The 16,130-nt window shown below is 36.9% G+C and overlaps 1 protein-coding gene across 1 annotated transcript in view; it reads right to left on the bottom strand.

Annotated features, from left to right (window-relative positions):
• Positions 1-5,623: 5,623 nt before the first annotated feature.
• Positions 5,624-16,130, bottom strand: part of Naa30 (N-alpha-acetyltransferase 30, NatC catalytic subunit) — a 21,010-nt gene continuing 10,503 nt past the window's right edge. The window contains exon 5 of the mRNA XM_010641442.3: positions 5,624-7,277. Within this exon, the coding sequence (XP_010639744.1) occupies positions 7,140-7,277 (138 nt within the window). The 3' untranslated portion in view covers positions 5,624-7,139. The remainder of the gene's footprint in view (positions 7,278-16,130) is intronic.

The raw sequence follows: 16,130 nt of genomic DNA, 5'->3' as shown, positions 1-16,130 counted from the left end.
GTAGTAATCTAATTATATGCTATTACTCAATTATGCCCCTAGCAGTGGATAAAAAACATTAATCACAGGTTTCTTCACCCCAAACTGAAGTGATCGCATCACATCTACGAGGACCTCTCATCAGGTCAGAGCACAGGGATCCCTGCCTCATCTTTAGGTCGTGGGAAAGCATCTGGATGCTCTCACAAAGGCACACCAGGCCCACTGAGGACCACAATTGTGCAACATATGCGCGATACTCATTTAGTGTCGCTGCTGTGTAGCAAACTTGTAAAATCAACTCCTGATTTAATCCGTTAACCATCGGCTTAATCAACATATCCTGAACCCCGATACCTTTCTGCTCATCACTGTGCTACCTGATGAGTGGTCCTCCTCTGCTCTGTCTTCTCCTGCTTCATTATTCCATGCATTATTGTTTCTCTTGCTCAGCAGTTACCCTTCCTGTTATGCCCTGCTCATCGACCCCATTTCAGAAACTTGACACTTTCTGTGAGTCACTACTCACTGTTGGCTGAATCCCACCCTATGCATCAACTCCATTCTTCTCAGTTTATGTGTACATGAACACATGAAGTACCTGGGCTTTGCAAGACTCAGCCCCCCTCTCAAAATGTCTACTTTCCCATCTAACCCTTTAAGCATCTCTGTTATCTCCAAACTTACTGACTTCAAAGTAGCCTTCCCTATATTCATATTATACTTCATGTACCCCATGCTGCTAAGTCTCTAAGAAGTGGAGCATGAACTGGTCACATGATTAAGGACTACTGAGAGACACTGTACTTCCTTCCTAGAAATGAAACTCTACCACTTGAGATAAGCATCAAACTCTTTATGAATGATATAGTCTCTCACAAAAGATATAATCTTTATGCAGGAGACGGGGCCTGACTGGCCCTGGTGTTAAGCCTAGTTGAGAAATAGAGATTAGTTCATTATATCCTTCTAACTACCTGTTTTTAAATTCTCCACAACAGAAATGTACATTTTTTTTTTCTTCACATTACAATCTGGGCTACTTTCACAAGATCTAATACCTGACTACTTCTGCCATTTAAATGATACTACAAACTCAATAGCAAAATACAGAACTACACTAAATTATATGTAAAATAATAGTTATCATTTATTTACCATATACTCGGCTCCAAGCATCAAGGTAATTCACACAAAATTATCTGACTTTCCAACAAATTTACCAGGTAGTTATTACTAAAAGCTCAGATTGGTCAAGAAACACCCCAGCATTATCAAGATGAGAATAAACATCCTGAATGTTCATTATTTATCTAAGAAAAACAATATCCCATAAGAACTCAAAACACAGTGCTCACATCAATTTGATGTACTTCACTTCCAAATTATAAGCTACTAAGTAGACTTGGTCAAAGACAAATTTTGAAATCAGTTTACATTTTCCTAGTTAATAGGTGGTGAACTTAACAAATTTTATTTGCATTCACAATTAAATCAGGTATAATACTAGTGGACTGTGTAGTCAGTTCATAGCCACGATGTGGAGAAGGAAATATACAAGTTTAAAGGCAGCTTGGTTTAGCTTTAAGGCAGGAAGTTCAGCAACCCCCTCAAGATGACCAATAATCATGCACAACTGTGGGTATCTGGTCCAAAAGAAAATAGTGCCTAGTTCCCTACATATTAGGGCAATGAACTGCAAAACAAATTTTAGCAATTACATATTAACTTTAAGAAGTTTCATGCAGCACTGGATTTTAATGCAAGTTTCTTTAAAATGCCAATACTTAATGGACTTAGGGCATTCCTAAAACGTGCTCTTTATAAAATATCACTACTAGCTTTTACTCTGTAAAATATTTAAATCCCAGTAAATAAAATTTAGGAATAACTATTTAAGGGGCAAAAAAACCAAATAATTATTTTTTCAATTTGTGCAACCTGCTGTGTTTTAAACAGTTTGTTTCTTTGGCATGAAAAATAAACATTAAGGCACACAAACACTGCAGTTGTAAATGAACAAATGATGGCATGCACTTCCTGGGATACAAATCTCACACTACATGAAAGCATGTTTACTAAAAACCCTCTACCAAGGGGACCAGAAAGTCTACAGGCATAACAATCCACTCAACGAATGTCTTTATACAATTCCTTTGAAGTCATGTTCTTCCCTTATCATATGGTTATTTACAAACTGTACATACAAATTCCAGGGAAAAGGAGGAATTAGAAATTAAGGTATTCATACAGCAAAGAGGTAGTCATAAAAATCATCGAGCTAAAAAAAAAAAAAAACTTATTTCTTAGCATCATAAACATATAATTACACTAAGAAATATTTCATTATAACCCCTGCATTGTACAAATTTCTGAAGTGGTAGTAGGTATGTCCTGGCACTGCAGGGACCTGTTATTTCTAGTACCTTTGCGACGGTAAGACACCCAAGTTGCTATCCATAGAACATGTTTTGAACTCCTCACAGGCCAAGCCAACCTCTGACAGGTGTTTAGTATTCTCACCCTGGCCCCTTTGAAGAATTATGACTTACCAGATGACCAGTTAAGGCCAAGGGTTATACTTCTCAGCCATGGGACACAACAAAATTAATTTGGTTTGCTCAGAAACAAAAACGCTTGCCCTTGGCCTCAACATAAGTGATCTTGCAGAAGAAAAAAAAAAAAATAGGTGTGAAATACAAATATGACAAACCTCCATATTCCATGTAGACCACTGGTAAAATAAAAAGGCCAATTTCATTTAGAAGTGAAACGACCTCCAACTCATTTAAAGTGAGAAGAAAAACGACTGGGGTACCCAGACTATGCATTTGAAATCTAAAAGGGTGACACTTGAATATGTGCATCTCTGCCACCTAGAGATCGCCCAACAATAAAACTGACAGGGCTTTCCTCTGGTAGCTACGTCACAACAGGGGCAGTCTGCTGGGGGAGACAGGAGCTGAACACTGTCAATATTAACAGCTCAGCTATACTCTGGCTTAAGACAGTCTTTACGATACCTTTCGTATTTTAATAAATCAGTTTCTTTAACAAATCCTATATAATGTACCTTCCTCAGTTATTACTGCTTAAACAGAGTCTAAAGGTATACTGCCCAATACAGTAGCCACTGGTCACATGTGGCTAATTGCAACTAAACTAAACATTTTGTCCCTCAACCATTCTAGTCACACTTCAAGGGCTCAAAACTACACAATTAGTGGTAACACAGTGGAGTACAGAGTGTATCCATCACCATAAAAGTGCAGCTGTGCTGTATGCTTGAAATGCTTTTTTTAATTCCTCTATTTTACAAAGTGTATAAAAAGACCATCACTACACTTTAGGGTACAGGTTAATAGTTAATACTAACTTGTGTGCAAGCTATGAACTAGTATTAACTTTCTGTTCCTTATACAGTCTGAGGAACACTTTAATTCTACACACGACCCAAATAAAACATGAGCTCAAGATATTACTATGAAGAACAAAGTGAGTACTTGGTATGCATAATGCAAATAACTTAGCAAGCATATGATTAATACAGATCCTCTCATCCCTCTACTAATACCCCAAAATCTTAGAATATGGAAGCATGCATAATTACTAACTTAAGTGTCTCACAAGAACGAGGCAGTAAAACCTTCAGATACTCCTCTTAAGTGTCTTAGCAAAGGGAAAAAAATTCACTTACACAGGCACTATGCCAACAAGAAATAGTATACCTGAAGAAAAGAAAAAAAATAAACCTCTCAGTCTAAAGCATGCAAAAATGCTCTCATTTGTAGTGATATCTAATATAAATGTTGAGTAACTTTGATTACTTAAAATCAGGTTTATTTACTTTCTCAGAACAAAAAGTAGAATTGTTTATCACTTCTTCAAATAGCTCTTGGATAGGAGGCAAAACTGGGGAACAGAACAGATTGCTTGTTGTTTTTCTGAGTAGGTAAAAGCAAAGCAACCCAATCAAAATCCACACAGCTGTATGTATCTCAAAGAAAAATGCAAACACAACTTAACCATACTTTATTTGACTGCAACTTAGACAGCTTGCACATTTAAAACCCCACTAAATCTGTCTCTCCAAAGGATACGAGACAAGAGGAGAAAATTATGCAATAATATCCAGTCATCAAACAGCAGTCCAATATTTTGAGATACACGTGATATTTTATATACTCAACTCATATCCGATGTCAATATAATTTATGTTTTTACAAACCTGAAAGCCCTGTAACATTATAGCACTCATTTTGGAGATGTCACGGTGCACTGAAAACTCACTCTGATGCACTACCAATTTGATGTTATCTATGCTCCTGGAAAGGGATGAAATTCATGATTTTTAGACACCATAATAAATATACATATCCAGTCTTACAAATGTTAGCCGATACTGTAACACAGGGCAAGGTAAAGTTAAAATGTGACAAACAAACTCCTTTTACACAGATTTGTCGAGCAAATGGGGAAGGTAATTTGGAGGAGAGAGGCAGAAAATACTAAAACCAATTTCTTAATAGGTTTCTTTTATTTTGCTGGCTTCAACTTCAAAAACTTCTGTCTGGTTTGATCTGTGAACTTCTCTAGCATAAGTAGTTTCATCTCAATATAAGGAAAATTATAGTCAGCTCACACTTCAAAAACGGAAGTACACCCGTTCGCTTCAATACTAACACACACAGCTTCACGGCAACACGCGAACCCAGTGTCAGTGAGTGGCACGTCAGTCCTAGAGAGGCAGCACGCTACTAAAAGGAAGCTGCACCCATTTTACTCACCTTCAGCCAAGTGAACTCACTCTAACAATTATGTGTGAAATTGTTTTAAGCTGATAATAAGAAAATCAAAAGCCTAAATCAAAGTAAATTAACATTTGATGCATTTTGACTTGAAGGGATACTTTTAATTTTGGTGCTGGATTATCATGGTAGAGGTTAAAATTTTAGGTAAACATATTTTTGCACATCCTTAATTAAAGGCGTAAGGTACACACTGATACTCTACATACACCAAAAGATCAATATGGCAATCACTGAGTTTCTAGTGACACAGTTAAGGCCATGTTTACAAATGGTCAGGATAACAGTTGATCCAGCAATTCTGGGGTTAAGGATCAGTGGTGATAGTCTGACAGTCTGACAAAAACAGAGATAGTTGAACTGATAATCTGGCAGGTATCTGTAACTGTCCCTATTATGAAGTCAAGCAAATGTTTATTCATCAACAATCATTACCTATTAACCAGCAAGTCAAATAAAAGTGTGAAATAAATTTGATTACGTAAGTAACACTGTTTTAGCTAGTTTCCTTCATATTAAAAATAATAACAGAAGCATTATTATGACTGGTATTCTTCTAAACGGTAGAGCCCAGTGAAACACGAAACAGTCAGCTGAAAAGCTGAGTACTATGTGGTCATCATATTTTTAATAACCAGTATTCTGCCCATTAAATTTTAAAGAGCAATACAATATGGAAAGAAAAGGTTTTCTTTAAAATAAGGAATTATAAATGATCCCACCACAGCAGGACGGTTTAATTTTCATCAAATATAAACTGTGTATCTTTATTTTAAAAGTAATCACCATGTTCACTTCCAAAACACTTTACTGAGCAAAGAGCAGCTTTCCTAGGGAAAAAAAAAAGCAACAAACTTTCCTGAAAAGGGGCCTTTACCAACTGTTAATGGAGGTAGGGTTTTTTAAAAATACAGTAATTATAGCCACAAAAATTTCAAACCAAATCCTACAGAAGATGTAAAGCATATTCAAATGAAAACAGCAACAACAACACTGATTACTAAAAAATATTTTTTCACAGAGGGTAAATCTTTTCTTATGGGTACCTAGGTTTTCCAGTTAAATAAGTTATCCACCATAGATTTGCCAACTCAACTGAAAGTTAACTTCAAAATTTGTTACACTACATCAGTTAAACAAAACGCAATGTAATTATTAAACATGGTGGCTGAAAACCCAAAGAACTCACTAAAAAAAGATTTTTCTTTATCCCTTGTTTTTCTGGAGGAACAAAGCAAAGCTCTCCTAAACAATCTGTCAGACAAGTGAAAAGAAAATAAAAGCAGCTTAAAAGGATACAATGCACCTTTAAATTTATTTTGAAGACCATGAACCAAAAGTGAAGCATTTTAAGAAATGGAAGCAACCTGAATCCAAATCAAGTGGGGAAAATACTTCTAACTACTTTATAAAAGCGGCAGCAATAATTTTGATTAAATAAAATCATACCAATTTACATTAATTTTCTATTCTTTTCCAAAAGTTTCCTCACTCTCAAAAAAAAAAGTGCATCCAAAACCCAGCAATTCCCAGCTCCATCAACCTTTCTCATCCCTCTTGAGCCAATCCTCAAAGATTTCCCAAGCAGATTCAACTTCCTACTGTAAGGAAAAAAGGGACTTCTAAGGTGAATCAGTGTCACCTGGAAAAAGTTCCAAATCATAAAAATCTGAAATAGTTTATTATCAAATTTAGAATTTAAATAAAAACAAAATTTGCTTTCAAAGGCCAAAAAGAAAAGGAAAAGACAGCATGCATTCAAAAACTAGAGATAAAGACAAATATACCTATATCTACACAGGCACTGGCAGACGCAATTTAATTATTGTTACCCCACCCTACATTTTTTCATTCCCTAATCACTGAGGTACCAAAATTCAAGAATGGAAAATTTAATATTGAAAAAATAAAACCTAAAATTGAAACTTTTCCCTCATCCCTTTCAGAAAACTATGGCAGGTTTTGTGTGAAATGTTAATATACTGAGAGACTTTTACAATCTACATTGGCTTTTTTAAGAAACAAAAATTCTGTTCCACTTACTGGTTCTGTGATAGAATGGTCACTATGTAAATGACATTGTCAGCAGACTGCAAATGAACAATTCTTGGCTATCAACTGGCACGTCTTGTTGGTACCAAAAGAACTCCTGAAGTTTAAAACAATCTCTTTTAATTCAGAACAAATGCGCCATGCCAAAGTGCAACAAATATTGTGCGACACTCAATGAGACACTGACAGGTAAGAGCTGCATGGGAATTACTAAATCCACCTGCAAAGCAATTCTGTACAAATTGCATTGCATGCAAAGGTCGACTGTGTGGTTGGAAGTTGTTCCTCAACGTCAGTTTCTCAACGCAGCCACAGTTTAAGTCGCAGTGCATCAACTCCATTTAAATAGTATCTGAACAGCCTCTTATCTCGAACAAAACCAAGATTTTCATAAAGTTTCAAAGCAGACTTATTTGTTATTTCGGTTTCCAAAACAACCTTTAAGGAATGAAAGAAAATTAAGTTATAATTTTATTATTTGAAAAGCTTACAGAACACACAATCAGATCAAATATTTAAGAAAAACACACTACATTGATTTGTTTAGAAACTGACAGTGAAAACAATACTAATATGACGTAATAATGGTCATAGTAATTATCTCTGAGTCAAAATGGGCTATGCACGGTCTCCAGAGACTTACTCATCTTTGAGATGTTTGGAATTTTAAACAATAATGTACATTTTACACTAAAACAAAGATAATTATTTCTCTGTGGAGAAAAACAAGGTGGCAAAAGAAAAACAAAGATTTAATAAGTAAAGCAGTACTTGAAACTATTCAGACTGACCTCCAATTCCTGCATTTTCATTAATATTATCATTTTTCTTGACAACAACTCTTCAATTTGTGTAGTGTATAACCAGTCTGGAAACTATAGACCTTGAGCAAAAGGTGCCTACTGCCTGCTTTTGTACATAAAGTTTTACTGGAACAGTCGCACACATTTGTTTACACATCTATGGCTGCTTTTGTTTTTTTTGTACCAGGGATTGAACTCAGGATCTTGCACTTGCAAGGCAGGCAGTGGCACCAGTGAGCTAAATCCCCAGCCCTATGGCTTTGTGATACTGGGAAGAACTGAGCAGTTATCACAAATGCTACGGTCTACACAGGCTAAAATATTTTACCACCTGGCCTTCTGCAGAGAAAGCATAGCAGAGAACATCTGGATTTCAAGTACAGTGGTGCCTCAGTTCACAAACTTAATTATTCCATGATTCTGGTTGAGAATGAAATCAAATTTCCCCCAAAGGTCAACAATGAACCTAACCAGTAAATCTGATTTGGTTCAAATTCACTTTGCTACCAGAATCATGGAAGCAAAGAATCGAGGCACTACTGAAATCACAAGAGCATGTTTGTTGTTGCTGGCTGAGGGACTACAATTTCAGAATTACTGGCCTAGATATTACTGATATCAAAACTTAAGAGAGGAGCCGGGTGTGGTGGCACACACCTGTAATCCCAGCACTCGGGAGGCTGAGGCAGGAGCATCTCTGTGAGTTCGAGACCACAGTGAGTTCCAGGTCAGTCTCAACTACATAGTGAGACCATGTCTCAAAAAACCAAAAACCAAAAAACAAAAAAAACTTCATAGAGGAACATAGGATTAATTTCTATGAGTCTTTTTTAACATTACTGTACTAGTGGCCATGAAAATAAAGAACTGATACTCTTTTTTTTTTCTTTTTTGAGACAGGGTCTCACTTTGTAGTTCAGGCTGGCTTCAAACTCGCTGCACTCTTCTTGCCTCAGCCTCCCAAGTGCTGGGATTATAGACATGCGCCATCACGCCCAGCAAAACAAATGCTCTTGAATACTGTTTTTCATATTTCTACTTCTCTATATCAACTCTTGATCCCACCATCCCAAATTTTATAGCTCTATTTAGCTTTTCTATTGAGTCTCACCTACCTCACAACACAGTAAATCAGTTACTACCCTCAGGTGCACAGAGCAGAAGAGAAAAAACATGCAAAGTACAATTAAATGAAGACCCAAGTAAAGTATACAAGGCTCTCCCAGTTCTACTTCAGGCTATGAAAAGTCTGACGAGAATTCAAACAACAGATGTAAACAGACGACACTGCCTCAACTTATTTCCTCCTGATCTGCTTTCTCTACAATTCCGTAAATCCACAAGCAGGATTTCTACCCCACCACAGCAATGCCTCAAAGTCATAATCTCAGGGTCGTCTTGAGCTCTTTGAAGCTCTAACTACCGCTCACACCCGTCTTAACTGACCTCTCACGCCAGCCTGCGTGGTTTTACTCTCATCACCACTGCTCCCACCCCCGTCCAAGCTGGCACCAGCTCTCACCTCAGTCACAGAGCTTGCCGGCTCAAGACTACCATTTTCTACAAGGAGACGGATGCTTGTTATTTGCTACTAAAATATTTACTCTTCTGTCATCAAGTCCAGGATTTTAAAAGGTCTAGAGACCCAAAAGACTCACCAGGATACGGCCTCTACCCACATCTCTTTGTTTTCATGCTCAACACCTAACTTTCTGGGTCTGGAATCCCCATGATCTTCACTTCCTTAGTTTTCTCATAAAAAAGTTTTTTCTAGAAAGATGTTCTTCCTGTACTTCTTTCTCACTTAGCCTGGTGCTTCCAGACTAGGTGGAACATTCCTTTCCTTTTGTACTGCCCCACAGCACTCTGCAGTGCTGCCCTGAAATATCTAATGATCAGTGGGCATGTCAGCCCTTCTATATGGCGAGGCCAACACAAGAGTCCAATACCTCCTTCATGGCTCTACTCTCTATGCCTCCCAACTGCAGAGCACTCAGAAAGCTCTGGAACACGAATGCCATGTGTCCTCAGCACCCCCTTCACTGCACAACATAAACATTAAATAAACAAAGTGCTTTCATACTTTTCAACAGCTAGAGAACATGAAGTATCATCTGAAAGCCATTATCTGTGCAATTCCCTCCTAAAAGCAAATCTCATGCTAACCCTAACCCTGTAAGATCTAAAACAAAGTAAATGATAGTTTAGGATCAACTGGGCATGGTGATGCATACTTATAATCTCAGCATCTGGGAGGCTGAGCCAGGAGAATCACAAGTTGGAGCTAAGCCTGGGCAATTTTGCAACTTGGCAAGATCCTCTCTCTAAATAAAATATTAAGAAAAGGGGTTAAGGGTATAGCTCATTCACAAAGTTCTGGACTCAATTTCTAGTACCGCTAAATAACCAAACCAAATCAAACCAAAATATCAACAAAAAAAAGTTCAGGATCAAATAAAAATATTCCCAGGAAGACTTTTTAAAAAAAGCTATAGTTGGGCATAGTGGTACAAACCTGCAATCCTAGCACTCAGGAGGCTGAGGCAGGAGGATCTCTGTGGGTCTGAGGCTAGTTTGGACTACACAGTGAGTTCAAAGCCAGCCCAGACTACATAGCAAGACCCTCTCTTAACAAAACATAAAATAAAGGCTATGCAGCCAATAAGCTGGTTTCAGGAATTAAAATTCAATTTCACTATGATCTCAATTCTGTTTTTAATAATGTGTGCTGTAGTACAGCCTGGAACATTTCAGTCTAATATAAGTTTTTAGTTTTACACAATTTTCTTGGGTAGCCAGGCGTGATGGCTCATGCCTGTAATCCCAGCACTTGGAGGCTGAGGCAGGAGGATCTGTGAGTTTGAGACCAGCATGGGCTACATAGTGAGTGCCTGATCAGTCTCAACTACATAGCGAAAACCTGCCTCAAAAAAAAAACAAAAAACAAAACAACAAAAACGGTTTTCTTGGGTAATTCCTGGAATTCTGATATCAGCTCAGCTAATAGTTAAAATGTTAAATTGAGGCAATTTAATGACACATTAAAGCTGAAACAATGCAAAGCTTGTGACTTGTTTTCGTAGAAATAAAAAGGAGACTGACAATTTTTAAAAAGATTAGCCAATGTTTACTGAATTTGGGCTATGTATTCTGTTACTGTATTTCCACAGAATGAAACTTAAGATGACCAGCACAGCCCAAACATGAACTTGAACTTCATAGTAACCGCTCTTCTACACTTCTCCAGGTGTTTTCCAGAACAAAGTAAAGCAGCAAAAGGGAGCGCTAACCTACTCAGGAAAAGATGAAGGGCGTGTGCACACCCTCAACGTTCAGTCATCCAAAATATTCAGTGCATTTAAGACTAACTACAGCTATGCCAACACACTACTGAAGTGTGGTTAAGAGTAGAATCCTAGTCTGTAAGCATTCTAATAGATTGATAAAGCCCAGTTATAACACAAAAAAATTACACAAAGGGTTATTCTAATTTAAATGTAAAGAACCTGGGCTGGGGATTTAGCTCAGTGGTTCTGCCCCTTGCCTCACAAGTGCATGGTCCTGAGTTCAATCCCGCGTACCAAACAAAAACCAAAAAACAAACAAATAAATCTAAAGATCCCCTGGGCACACTCACATTTTCTAAATAAAAAGATTTTAAAAACCCCACAGGGGCTGGGGATTTAGTTTAATGGCAATGCTCCTGCCTTGCAAGTGCAGGTCTTGAGTTTGATCCCTAGTACTGGAAAAAGGATAAAGGAGGGTTTTTTGGTCCTAAAGAAAACTGACAAAGTTGAATTCTCTTTAACGGAGTCAGAGTTAGAGTGATATTCCTCTAATTCTCTTAGCAACAAACCATTATTCAGGATAAACCAACTATTACAATGTAGACCGCATTTTTTAATACATAAGCTGGGAAGCCACTTGAAAAGCAGACAAGCCCAGAGTCTAACCACTCACGTGTTGTCTGGCACCTAGCACACCTTCATTCCACAGGTGTCTGCTGAATGAACAACTAATTTTTCACCGCCCTTTACAACAGAATTAACACCAGATTGCAGAGGCTAAGTGAGACAGCCTAAAAAAGTAAATGATTTGCCTATAATCAACTATAATGATTTGCCTATAACAGCCTCTATGACATAACCAAAATGTGTTTCTAGTGAAATTAAAAACATAATAATTAAACACATAAATATAACAAACACTCATAATTAAAAAGCTACAAAGTCATCTTTTACCTTATGGAGGAAAAAGAATGACTCAATCTTTCTACCCTTTTCTATGTATATTTTAATCAAAAATAACTTTTTTTCTTTTTTTTCTTTGGTCACCAAAAATGTAATCTAGTTTAGTTATTATTGCTAGTAATGATCTATTTTATTCTTTTAGTGGTACAATATATGGCATATTACTTTTACATCTAGAACACACCAAAACGTCTTGTGCATTACTCGTATACTGCTAGAAGGAAGTAGCATTAAATGAAGTAAAGCAGGCTGTTGGGAAAGCGAACTGCAAACAATGCAACAGGGCACGGAGCGGAATCTTTACACGGGGGACGTTGTCTTTTCAACTTCACATAGGACATGGCACAAAGGCGAATGCCTGATCCCAACACTCAAGAGGCTGAGGCAGGAGGATTAAGTGTCCGAGTCAGTCTGGGCTACCCCGCAAGTCCGAGGCCAGCCTAGACTACAAAGTGAGACCTGTCCCAGACAAAAACAAAACCACAATAGTAACAGTAACAAAAACAAACGTTACATGCATGCATCAAAAATAAAACAAAAAGAGCACACATCAAAAGGCGTATGCTAGAAAAGTGGCAGACTTTGTTTCTTTTTTTTTTTTTCAGACTGTTTCTATTTTTCACATTTTCTGCAATGTTATTATGGTATCTCAAAAAGAGAAAAGTTTTTATTCTAAATCACCAAAAATTAAGAGCTATGTCAGTGCCTGCCTGGCATGAAGACAGCCCCAGACTCAGACTCAACACTGCACTAACTAAATAATAATATTTTCGACTGAAAATGTTTCAAAGTCTATGTTGCACCTTTAAATTTCATTAGGAAATTTGGATTCCATTTTATTACGATCATAATTAGCTTTGAATATTAATAACAGTAAACATTACCTTAAATCTTTAAAAAAAAAGCCTTGAAATTTTCAAATTTTCATAGATGAAGATTTAAGGTCATCTACAACTTAAAAAGTAAATCCCTGTTAATCATGCTGATTGATCACCTGTCAATATTCTAATTTATTTCACAAGAAAGTACATAAAAATCAATGGCTACTACATGGTTCATTATTTTAGGTATACACATTCTACTTTAAAACTTACACTCTAGAAACTCATTCCAATTCTTTGCATTTACTCTTTCTCCTAAGTGAAATAAAACCCTGAGACACTTGTCTCAGCCACTATACATCTAGCAGCTACAGTACGTGGGGGATGGCAAAGTAAGTCAGACCAGTATATGGGCAATTGCACTACTTATACATGAAGTAATGAATTCACTTGCTTCTTTTTTTAATGCTATAATTTTCTGGTCAGTGCCAAATATAAAGAAAATGTTTTAAAAAATCTTTAGCTATGCTGTTTTAACAGGTCTAATTCTGACACAAAAACTGGCAAAAATCACAGTAAGGCAAAATGAAAATATCTATTAGACCAAGACATTATTTGGGGAAAAAAAAATCTACATTTCAACTTTCTGGCTACTAACTTTGCCTTATTTATTCTGAAGTTAAAATATCTACTGGTAACCAAGACAACATAAACACAATTCAAAATCACAAATTTAGTAAACAACAGAAAGTGAAATTGATAGGATGTACAAGTATCTCTGTTAATAGGTCCACAAACTTAAAAATCTAAAACAAACAAACAAACAAAAAATACCAGTATCTTTGTAAGAATTTTTTAAACAGCACAACGGAAACTATAGAAAATGTTGGGCCAGGGATTTAATTCAGTGGTGCCACTGCCTCCTTAGCAAGCGCAAGGTCCTGAGTTCGATCCCCAGTACCCCCCGCCAAAAAGAAAGAAAATGTTATTTTTAAAATGTAAATTCTTTAAAAGAAAGAAAAGATGGCCTAATTGAATGCAACTTATATTACATTTAATGTTTTATAATTGGTCACAATATTCTTAGAGAATTATGTTTTCCTCACAACAAAGACCATTTTAAAAAGAATAGTGTTTTAACCGAAATGCATTTTAACTATTTAGTAGCTAGGCACAGCTATAATGCCAGCACTTCGAAGGCTGAGGCAAGAGGATTTCTGAGAGTTCAAGGCCAGCCTGGACTATATGGGGAGTTCAAAGCTGTTTCCAAAAAGAAAAAAGAAGCTAACCCTGCAAATTCCTCTTGCTTTTAAAATCGTATGTACTGTGTACAGTGTATAAGACTACTGTTCTTAGAAAGCTTATGGAGGGTCGGGGATTTAGCTCAGCGGTCCGGTGGCCTGCCTTGCAAGCGCAAGGACCTGAGTTTGATCCCCGGTATTCCCCCCACCCCAAAAAAAGAAAGCTTATGGGAAGTGCAGAAAGATTACACAAGTCCAAATTCAAAGTGCTTCTTGAAAGAGGTACAAACAACATGCTAGTAACACAGTTAATCATTTAAATATTTCTGAACTCTGTACTACAGTAAGTACTAAGAATACAACAATGAACAAGATAAAGCATCTCTGTAATGTTTTAAGACACAGACACTGAAATTGCAGTATTATAAAAAAGAGTCAGGAAAAACACGGAAGGGGCAACTGATTATGTCCTGAAAGATCAAAGAAAACTTGGTACTGCTGTTGCTACTGAACTGGGTGTTAAGACTGACAAATATTTTAATAAGCAGAGAAGAACCAAGAAGCTACTGGATTTAGTAAATCTATCAGTAAGTAAAGTTTCTTCCTAGCAGAGGGGCAGAAACCAAACAAAATGGGGTGAAATAGTAATAAAGGAAGAAGCAACACACTTACTAGAGAAAGAGAAGGATTTGTTCCTCATACAATTTAAAATTGAAAGATTGGGGGGAATAAAGCTCTGTCCCATCACACAGCAAGTAATTTATCTGAACAATGAGGGACACAGATAAACCTTTTTTTTTTTTTTTCTTCACATCAAGGAATACTTATTCTCTAATCCAGTAGTGAAAATACTCAAACTATAGGAATGACCCACCTAAAATTCATGAAAAGGTTCATGACGCTATCATCTCTGTTTCAGCCTAACACAATCAGGGCCACAATTAAAGGGACATTTTTTAGGATTTTCTCTTAATATTAAAAAAGTATCAAAATCTATATATCAGTCCTTCGAACTTTCAAAAACCAACACAGTATTTAAACATTTGATCAGTAAAGATAAAACACACAGTCTGCCTCACAGGTAGTAATGACAGGGATAACTCAGAAAAAGGCTAATCAAAAGAACAAAAAATTCCCTGTCCTCAATATCCATGTTCACCACAAACAGCTCTATGCAATACTAGTAGAAGAGGAAGCATGATACAAACCCCCCATTTTTTTCCAAACTGTTAAGCAACTTTTATGAAACCTGACTTCTCTTTTTGCTGAGGTAAGCCAGTATGGCTATGGTTCAAACCTACAGCCTCCAACTCCTGAACTTACCCAGTCCCATTAAGTTAAATTTAGTTACTAGCCATATAAATGACTTGTTTTAGCATCTTTTACTTTCAGATACTTAAATCTATAAACAACACAAGATCCTTCACCACCTTATGAATGAATTATCCATTCTGGGTAAAATTACATACCTCCTCTCACATAATCACCATTCAGAGTTATCTGCTACAATATAAACTAAAGTGACCAGAACATGAAAATAAATATTCTGGGCCTGGTGTGGTGATGCATACCTGTAAACCCAGAACTCCGGAGGCTGAGGCAGGAGGAATCACCTCAAGTTCCAGGCCAGCCTGGGCTACATAGTGAGTTCAAGGCCAGCCTGAAGTACATAGCAAGACCCTGTCTCAAAAAACAACAAAACAAAACCTAAAAAAAGAAAAGAAATATTCTGCAGTCTTTGGATTTTTAACATGGAAATGCACTGGGATACTATTAAATAAAAACCAGTGTTACTGCAGGATAACAATTTTATTTGTATGAAAATTATATATTTGCATAAAAGTTTGTTTAGAAAATAGAAGGATGCATATTAGCTAGAGGTGGAAAGGAGGATAAAGTTGAAGGACATAAAAATGAAGCAGCCGGGCATGGTGTCACACGCCTCTAAACCCTAACACCTGGGAGACAAAACAGGAGGATCACAAATTTGAGCCCAGCTTGGTTGACTTGAGGTCCTTTCTCAATAGAAAAAAGGGGGATAAGAGGGTTGGAGACACAGCTCAGTGCAAAGGCCCTAGCTTCAATCCCCAGTACCAAAAAGCAAAACAAAACAAAACACACACACACACACACACACACACAACCATGTATACCTTTCATACCAAAATCCCACTTT

This window comes from Fukomys damarensis, unplaced genomic scaffold (genome assembly GCF_012274545.1).
Source record: "Fukomys damarensis isolate Sample0158 unplaced genomic scaffold, DMR_v1.0_HiC HiC_scaffold_21, whole genome shotgun sequence".
Taxonomy (NCBI): Eukaryota; Metazoa; Chordata; class Mammalia; order Rodentia; family Bathyergidae; genus Fukomys; species Fukomys damarensis.
This window is presented reverse-complemented; position numbering and strand designations above follow the sequence as displayed.